The sequence below is a fragment of the Montipora capricornis genome, chromosome 11 (assembly GCF_036669925.1).
Source record: "Montipora capricornis isolate CH-2021 chromosome 11, ASM3666992v2, whole genome shotgun sequence".
Classification (NCBI taxonomy): Eukaryota; Metazoa; Cnidaria; class Anthozoa; order Scleractinia; family Acroporidae; genus Montipora; species Montipora capricornis.
The window spans coordinates 24698303-24708302 of NC_090893.1; the positions used below are offsets into that span (position 1 = coordinate 24698303).

Sequence of the window (10000 nt, forward strand, 5' to 3'; positions counted from 1 at the left end):
TTTCCTACCCATCTGCTACGCTTCGAAAGCGATTGTCGAACGCACTTTAATAATCCTAGATTACTACTAGTATATAAGCCTTTATTAAATTCTTAACCCCGGATAATGCAATTCTAGATTTCTCATTGGTTCATTGGATCTCGGTTATCAGCCATTATACCTGCGTTTGACCTTATATGGAAATGAATACGGCAAACGTCGGTCAGCATAAGATTTTTGGCGCCCGCAAATCACATCACTTTCCGATCATTTCTTAAACTTAAGTAAAAATTTAGTTATTCCATTCGCCCTTGTTGGATACGAGATTGGTAATAGCCAACTGGGCACAACGCGCCTTGTTGGCTATTTACCATCTCGTGTCCAACGCGAGCTCATGGAATAATTTTTAAATATGACACATTATTATTCCACTATAACGCCATTTTACCATACTTGGTCAAAAGAACGCGCAAAATGTGAGACAGTAATGCATTCTAATGCACTGTAGTGTCTCGGTTTTTCCGGAAACGGGGTTTTTCAATGCAAGAAATTGTTTTCAACACGATCCAAAGCCTAAAAATTTGGCTTGTAAACGCTTGTCACTCGGCATTTTGTTTATCCAATCAAATAAAGAACAGTTGGCGCCCTCTTTGTGCTGTTTACATCGTTCTTTCGCGCCCTGAAGAACAGGTGATGCATTATTTTAAAAAAAGCACATTTACCAAATAAAATTGAATCAAAATAACACCTTTTTTGAAGTGGAATAATAAATCTCTTATTCGATGGTTTAACATAAAATACTCGTGGGAAATTTTGCTCGTGGCTGGTATTTTTCCTCGCCCCTAGGCCTGCGAGGTTTGGGAAATACTATGCAACTTGCAAAATATATGCGCGTAGAACAGAGCAAATACGGACGGAATGAGTTTTACTCATCGCTAGTTATGATGACAAGAGCCAACAAATTGATGGCTATGCTATAATCGACAAGTTTTTAGCGGTCTGAACAAAGACAGCATTTCATAAATCAAATACTTTTCGCTTACAAACTCTTCTTTGCAATCAATCTGCAATCGACTCTGCAAATGTCTCTGCAATCTCTGCAATCAAGGAATGCTATTCTGACCAGCGGACTTCAGAGAAAGAAGAGGAAGCGCTTTTTTATTTTTTACGCCCGGCCTCAAGTGCGGCGCTTATTTCAGGGCGGCGCTTATTTAAAAATTGGACGCCTTTTGATAGTCACCATTTTGGAGGTCTTCTGATAGTCACCATTTGACTCCTACGGCATGGATGAGCAGTGAAGTACAATCAATTTGAGCTGAAGAACATCGGTTTTGATGCAAAGAGATTTCCCATATACTCTGTTAGAGTTGCTTTTTTTTGATGACGTAAAGATAGCTGTTGTGAGAAGGGGAGTTCAATGAAAGCACGCACACATCGATCCAATGTAAAGACGGTGTTTCAATGAAGTTTATTGTAGGTCCGAATTATTAGCTAATCGCAAGAGTGCCTCGGTTTAGCGTGTGTTACGTGTGGTTCGAACTAAGGCAGCCAACAAAGAAACTAATGCACCGGAGCGAATAGGAATGAAAGTTCAAAAAGGACGTCTAAAACAGACGAGGAAAGATTTGAAAGGAAAGCGTGCAACGACTAACTCCAGCAGCTCCCAATACGATTTAAGTATTACTGGCATCCAATGGGAACTGACTGCTGCTGAGACTGTTGTAAAATTCTGCAAATAAATGTGTGTATGTTTTCACATTTGTGGCGATTTTGAAAACAAATCGATTCGGTGGTCAAAGTGGCATGAGCCGTTTCGTGCATCATTCGGAAAAAAATGAATTGACGCTATTTGTTATAATTTTGCAATTCGTCGTGAAGTTGAATTACCATAGTAGACTGACCCGTATTGTTATTCCGTTTGTTTAAGATCGTGTTGTCTGGCGACGTTGTAGTACGAAAGCATTAATGAGGTGAGTGTTACTATTAGTACGCACTCGTTTTTATTCGTTCAGTCAATTTGTCATCGAGGTTAATGGTTGAAATTGTCTTTTAATCATTATTACACAGATGTATACATAGTATTAATTTTCAGCAATGAAACGATAACTTTGCAGGGTAACCGGTCGTTTCGCCAACGTTTCAGTTCGCCAACGACCTGAAAATGCTGCTATAATCGTCACTTTGTTCTTAGATAGGAAGTAATGATTTTGCAAATATCATTGCTTCTGTATGGATGCAGTTGGTAGCAAAGAATTTGCACAGCATTTCCGTTATAATTACCGTGTTAGCAGCCACTTTCACGTTGCAATATCATAGGGGTTTTTTTTCTTGTACGTGTTTCAAAGGTAACACTGCGCCTTGAAAATTGAAGAAGTTGAAACAGTCAAGCATGGGGTTTGCGTGAAAAGTACTTATTTTAAAAGTTGTTATTAACTGAAACGGGTAATTACAAAGTAGTATAAGAGAGACTTATAAATTATAATTTACATAAATTGGCATGCAAGTTATTGGCGGTTGTTGGCATTTCAGAGATGTAGGTATAATGTCATTTTACCAAAAGATATTTTATAAATATATCGGAATGGTGATTTGGGATTAAAGATGATGTTACGTTTTGGCATTTACTCCTTAAACAAATGGGTTTGATGAATAGAAATCATTCAACATCAGTGAGTGCTATTCCAGTCGGTGCTTACAATTGTTTCCACTGAGGGCAGCACTAAAGCTGGAATCCCAAATCCCGAATCCAGAATCCGGAAACCGAAAACCGGAGACCTGAAACACTTCGCGAGAACTACAACAACTTTACCCACTCTTTGTACACTCTGCCAAAATCCGAACACTTAAGTGTTTAACTCTGAGAAAATGTAAACTATAAAATGGATCTGACCTTGTTCTTCTCAGTGGATATAAAGACTTGAAAATGATGGCAGTCCAAATTACAATAAAGGAAAATTAAAACCTGTTTAATTTATTTTCCTTGTTTTTTCACCTGGCTTTTTGGGTACAAAAATGCCTCTTTTCAAGTAACAAGGCCCCTGGAGAATGTGTTGCGTGAGTGACCCAGCGCGACTGAAGCTGTTGAGTCGGGAAGAGCATACAGTAATATGAAAAAGCGACATTTTTTTATCGAAGTTAAGTTCTTTCTAGACGTCCCACTAGCATTGAAAAGGGGAAACGAGCACTTTTTGGAGATTCTGCCGAAAGGCAGATGAATATTGCGCTTTAAGGTCGACAACGGGGGGCTTGGGATAGAAAGTCTTTTCGCCGTGTTATCGCAGTTTGAACATACCGTGGGCTTTAGAACAATGTAATTCCCTAAAGTCCACTTTTCTTTCGGTCAGCACCAAGAACACGGACTCTGGCCTCTTCCAAGGCAGGAAGTCCGCAAATCAGGGACTTCCGGCTGGTCTGCGCACGCTCAGAAATTTGAAACAGCAGCGGTTGTCAACGGTTACAAAAATGGACCTCCACTACGACTGCGCATAAATTCGAAGTGGCAATAGCCCGTGTTCATGGTGCTTACCAATACGAAAGCATTGCAATAACCACTTAAAACAGTTGAAACAACATTAAAGAAATACAAAAAAAGGAACGAAACACTGAAACGGACTGCATTTGAGTAATCTTAGACTGAAAAAGTCTCCCCGACGTTTTTCAAGTTTCAAGTTTTTCAAGTTTTATGGCAAATCATCTGGATAAAGGTCGCTTTTGCTCACAATCATGGGTGTGATGTAACGATAATTTTATCACTAAAGGAATTCCAAATTACCATTTTCGAGTTTTAAACTCGTGATTAATAAAGATTTCCCCTAAACACCGTAAAATAACGTGACATAGCCCCTTGTGGAGGCTTCGGTAGAACATAATCAAAGGGTAAAACAAAACTTTGTTTATTTAATAAAAACTTATTACTTTTACGTAAACTTGACTATGTACAATAAACGAATGTCGCTTATGATCATTAGTTTACTTGATGTCTCCTTTGATACGGGGCTTTCCACTTAGAATAATTGATGATAATAAAGATGCACAAGAAGCCAGGCTATCCAGCGGATAGCCCAATTTTGATATATTGAAATATTCAGTCCAAAACAAAAGACATCATCTCGAGGCTCTGGGGAGTAAGCTGCTACGAATCCTTATACTACGAAAAACCACCAATCTGTGGAATGGGCGGGAATTAACGTGTCCCTGCCTTGCCCACTTTCGCTTGTAAATAGTTCAAATTATTGAGAGGTATTGTGTTCGACGCCATGACAGAACCGAGCGCACGCGGAAAAGGGGGAGCCTTCACCACGGGTTCCTTTGTGGGAAGTTTTTCTGCGATTGCCAAAGAAAACAAAATTAAATTATGAAAACGTAGTATTTTTCCATTACTACGGTCGTTTCGGAAAACCTCCTTGGGAAAGAAATTTCATCAAAATGTTTGAGGAAAGTGGGCGGATCAGTGACTCGTTTATTATGGCCCATTCCACAGATCGGTGGTTTTCGTAGTATTTATTCCCAACAGCCTTGAGATGATGCCTTTTGTTTAGGACGGAATTTTAATATATCCAACTTGGTCTACTGAGTTATCCAGTGGATAGTCATTTATCCAGTGTGGATAAGATGTTTTACATCTCCCGAATTGTGGAGATTTCTGGTTTCTGGTTTCCGGCTTTAAGTGCTACCCGTTCATACAAATATATCACAGCTTCCCAGGCCGTCGGCTCCCCAGGCCATACAGACAAAATGAATTTAACACAAGATGCTGTGCCCCAAATGCAAACAAGTTATCGAAGTCATCCTGAGTGAAAAGGTCAGGTCAATAACCTTAGTAGCTTTGAACGGCCATTGGTCGTGACCGTTTTCTGTTTGTTTGCGTTTTTTAGTCGGTTTGGTGTCATCGCTGATGCAAGGAAATATGAATGTCAATTATTTCCCACAGAATAAACAAATTTTCAGCCAACAAAATTTTTTGGTAGACTTTTTTATCTGTTTTGCTTTCATGAAGAAATGTAGACCTAACTGTACTATCTTCTCTCTCACTGCTTGATTTGAAAAAAAAAAACCTTGACGATCTGATTTGTTTTGATCAAATAAGCTTCTTGGTGGTAAGTGAAAACAAATAGCCAACGGTGGTAAGTTGGATGAAAAGAATGCAAACCTGGATCACCTTAAGTTGCAACGTTTTGAATCTTCAAAATGAAGCGTTATATCGGTTCACATTTCTTGTATTTCTTGTATTTTATTCAAATGCCATGTAAACCGATCTTTTTCTCGAAATTTTGTGTTGCATTTACACTTACTAACATGAATTTTGTTTGCTACTTGTCACGGAGAGAGCCGTGACCATATCACGCAATCCAATATTGTAACCCAATCTTCTCCAGGTTTGATAGCAACTATTGCTATTCAAATACTAAATTCAGTTGCCTGTAATAAATAAGCAGCCCAAATGAAAAAGAATAACCAGTAATCTAGCTAGAGTTACCGTTTTCAAGCCTTAATCAATTCACTCGTACATCGTTTTTACAATCACGCAACACAACGTTTTCATTCTAAAAAAACAACAGCGGCAACGTTTTCATTTTAAAAAGGCCAAGAAAAATACATAAACAACTTCTTAAAGTCTCAAGTTTGTGTGGTACACAATTTTTTAATCATTGGCTGAAACGTTTAAGAGGGCTTTTAAATGAGCTTTGTAGGGAGGCACAATAGGGTGCACCAAAATGGCTGCCGGAAATCAACAAAAACATTTCGAATTCGCTTCGCCATGAAAATGCGTTCTTTTCAATCATGAACTGATACACATACGCATTAACATAATCTCTTGAGACTGTAAACTTTGCAACTGTTAAGAGTTCAAAGGAAAGGCCTTCTTTCCAACCAAAGAGCCACTATCGTGGTAAAGCTAACCCTCCAAATTGTTTAAACTCGTTTGAGCCACCTTAATAAATTTCCTTTCCTTTCCTTTCCTTTCTTACTGCCAAAGAGTTGAAACCAAGAGAGCCACTCAACCACTGTACCTATTGTAGTTCAAGTTGATTTCTCCTCAAACGTCATATGATTTTGAAGAAGAAGAAGCTCCTCGCTGCTCAACTCCTCCTGGCAAAGCCAACAGCTGTATTTTACACCCTGGTTCGAGCTATGATCTTGAAAAGTGCAGGGGCGATAAGTTTCACCTTCATCTTGATTTGAACTTGAAGAACCTTCTTGTGCTTTTTCATGTTTCCTGACACTTCTTCTGTTGAGGAAAGACTTTCCTATTGGCTTACGTTTAGAACGCTTCTCAATAGTATGGACTCTTCCATGTCTCTTTAATTTTCCTGCCTGGCTAAAACACTTTCCAAATTGTTTGCATTCATAAGGCTTCTCTCCAATATGGAATCTTTCGTGTCTCCTTAAACCTCCTGCTTGGGCAAAACATTTGCCACGTTGTTCGCATGCATACGGCTTCTCTCCAGTATGCACTCTTTCATGTTTCCTTATATTCCCTACGTCGCTAAAACACTTTCCACGTTGTTTGCATTTATAAGGTTTCTCTCCAGTATGGACTCTTTTGTGTCTCCTCACATTTTCTGCTGGGCTAAAACATTTGCCACATTTTTTGCATTCATAAGGCTTCTCTCCAGTATGGACTCTTTCATGTCTCTTTAATTTTCCTGCTTGGCTAAAACAATTTCCACATTCTTTGCATTCATAAGGCTTCTCTCCGGTATGTACTCTTTCATGTGTCCTTAAATTTCCTGCCAGGCTAAAACACTTTCCACATTGTTTGCATTTATAAGGCTTCTCTCCAGCGTGGACTCTATCGTGTCCCTTGAACGTTCCTGCTCTACTCAAACATCTGCCACATTTTTTGCATTCATAAGGCTTCTCTCCAGTATGGACTCTTTCATGTCTCTTTAAGCTTCCTGCTACGCTAAAACACTTTCCACATTGTTTGCATTTATGAGGCTTCTCTCCAGTTTGGAATCTTTCATGTGTCTCCAATGTTCCTTCTTGGCCAAAACACTCTACACCAGTATGGACTTCTACATCTCTCATGAGACTTTGTTCTTCGTTGAGACAGTTTCTTCTCCGTAAAGAACCCCTGTTCACAATACGGCAGTTCCTGTGCTTAACTGATCTTGACATCATTAACAGATTGTGATCTCACTTAGCACTAAAATACAAAAAAAGAAGAATTCATTTTCGCGGCTTAGTCAAGGTCAAGTCATTGGTCATCTTTTAACTCACAAAAAACGATTTAAAGGAAGTTAATATAAAGATAATCAACAAGGTAAGTACCATAGAGTAGGAAGTTATAAAGCGCATGACCAGAAGAAAATAAAACTTCTTAACTTAATTGGAGTTAATAAAAGAAGATAGAAGTTCTTAAATAATTAGAGTTAACAGATACAGAAGAGTTAGTTAAAAATAAAACAAGATAAAAACCACAAAATGCGTGAATGTACGTAGGTACATCGTATTTCCAACAAAGATGGGGAAATATTCACATTAATGCAAAGCGTTGTCTTCAGCATTTTTTTTTCCTCAGTCTTGTGATCAACTTATTTGCTGATGCTGTGTACATTTTCCTATATTAACTGTTTACAGCCCTTTTCAGGGGCGGATCCAGGATTTTTTAGTAAGGGGTGGCTGGTACAATCGGCCACCAAACTATACGTTAATATATTATAAGTTGTCCGACGTTTGTCCCCAAATTTGGCGATTTAAGAAGGACAGATTGGAGACTGTAAAAAACTCTTGAAACGACATGAAATAAAAAAGTAGAAGCTAATAAAGTACCGCACTAACATAGTCGGCCAAAAGTGTAGACGCCGTCATTCGTCTAGGCTGCAGCGCCACAAATTTCTCACAAACCACACTTCTATCAATGGTAACTCATTTGCATGTATGGCGATGACGGTAAAATCTGAGAGACGTTCGGTGGTCATTGTGTTGCGAAGCCAAGTATGGATCCTCCGAATACAAGAAAATGACCTTTTCACCTTCGTGCTCCCTATAGGCAAGACGGCGCGAATTTTGTGGAAGTTTCCTCACGTTTGGAGACCAAGATGGATTCATAATCCGATGCTTCCTGTTGCTTCCAGTGGTTTATCCACCGAAACAGTTCACTGTCGAAAGATGATGGCAATGGCATCAGATGGCCCCACTTCTCATGCAGTAATTGCGCAAGTTCTGCTGTGGCTTCTTCAGACATAGAACTGATTACTTGAGGAATAAGAGCACAGAGCTCACAATGTGCCCTCTTTTCCTTGCTGAAGCGACTTTTGAGTTCTGAACAGATTACGTCAAGGAAAGGTTTGCCACCGTTCGTTTCCAGTACTGTGCAGCTGACTCTGCTGGATAGTTTTCTCGATTTCTTTGTCTACTGCAAACACATAAACGTTCTTCAGACCCTCCTACCATTTCTGATAGACTACCGTGACGAGCTTTCTCGGGTACTTGCGTTGAAACCACGCGTCAATCGCATTGCGTAGGACTTGATAATTTCTTCAATTTTCTGGAAACCAAATTATAGCTCGACAAGCCTTCCTTGTAGAGCGGCGAGGAGTGGTCGCATCGACTCCAGCATCTCTTTAGCACACTAGAAGCTGAAAACATGTCCGAAGCTTATCATACTGTGTCGCAGTCCATTTGCCATCGTCTCGGTTTTGGCATCCCAGCTCCATTCTTCGCTGTTTGGATAAACCGGACGTCATCATTTGTGGGTAAACATATTTCATTAAGTGTGATGACAATGTATTCGTACAAATCAAAAATTGTTTCAGATGTGGAGTGCCTCTCGATCCACCTCGTCTTGCACAAATTTTTTCAGCTTGCACTTCTTATTCCCCGGGGAAAGGGCGTCAACTACGGTCGTTAAAAATTTCTGTCGCTTTGGTGAGTTGTCAAAAAAACTGAACAATTCATGGCAAGAATCCATCACGTTCTGAATCTAATTGTATTTTGCAAGCATGGCATATAACGAGGTTGATCGAATGAAGGCAGCAGCCTTGATACTCTGCATCAGGTGCGTCCTTGGCTAGCTCAGCTTCAACTCTGTTTTTCTCTGAACTCATTGACGCAGTTGTGTCATACGCTTGACCACGGCAATTTCTTTTGTCAATTGTATGCTTCTGTAAGCACCGTCAGTGTGTCATTTGACGTTATTAAGACGCCCTCATTTCAATGACTAAATCTTAATTAATCGTTGAAATTGGACCGTCTTGACCTTGAACTACCAGCCCACGACATTTGCAGCCCCGGTCAAGGATCAAAGTTAGCGATGTTCACAGGGGGTGCTTCGATATGAATCTTCATGAGCCAGTCTAGAATGTCAACTATCTGGCATTTCCTTCGGTTTGGCTTTCTTCACAGTCACGTTCTCTTTGTGTAGGCTCATCATCGCCACCTAAATTCCGCAAAAAGCCAAAACCAAAAAGGTTATCGTTGAAATCCAATATGGCGCATTCAGTTGCCACGTGTGAGTTTTTCGTGTGTTGTGCCCAGACTTCCTCAGACAGGAGCTATTCAATATGGTGTAAAATGAGGTGATCCAGGCAAACGTTTGCCTATCACTCAATGTTGAGGGGTTGTTTTCTCATTTTATTTGCATACATTTGGCTTAAGGCCAAATTCGGTTTTCCGTTGTAGTCAAAAATTTCCTTTCCAAATCGGGTGAGTATTTTGGTCAATTTCTATTTTTTTACTCTCTAAGTGTTAAATTTACTCTCCATTGGCAAACGGGTGAGTGTATATGTCGAGCCCCGAATTTTTTTGGGGTAGTATTGACTTCCAAAGCTAATGCCCCTAGTATAGCTTTATTTATTAATTGTACTTAAGTTCTCGACAGTTTTCGTCAAGACTTTCTAGGATCATTTGCCAGGTGTTGGTATGGGATTAGAAAAAAGATAGAGTTAGTTAAAAGGAATTTTAACAATTTTTGGCTCTTGGGTGAGACTTTCAAACACTTTTATCTTATATTTGTTTTTGTTCAAATGCCCAGGGAAGCTTTGATCATAGATCTCCAAATAATCCTATGAGTAAG

General features: G+C 39.5%; 1 protein-coding gene across 1 annotated transcript; it reads right to left on the reverse strand.

Moving 5' to 3' along the window:
* Positions 1-6000: 6000 nt before the first annotated feature.
* On the reverse strand, positions 6001-7101 carry LOC138023256 (zinc finger protein 709-like). Its single transcript, XM_068870274.1, has one exon. It carries the CDS (start codon positions 7099-7101, stop codon positions 6001-6003), a length of 1101 nt encoding a protein of 366 aa, XP_068726375.1.
* Positions 7102-10000: the final 2899 nt, after the last annotated feature.

Bases quoted from the DNA above. Each gene is read 5' to 3' on its own strand.
- LOC138023256 (XM_068870274.1), bottom strand. From the start codon at position 7,101: ATGTCAAGATCAGTTAAGCACAGGAACTGCCGTATTGTGAACAGGGGT.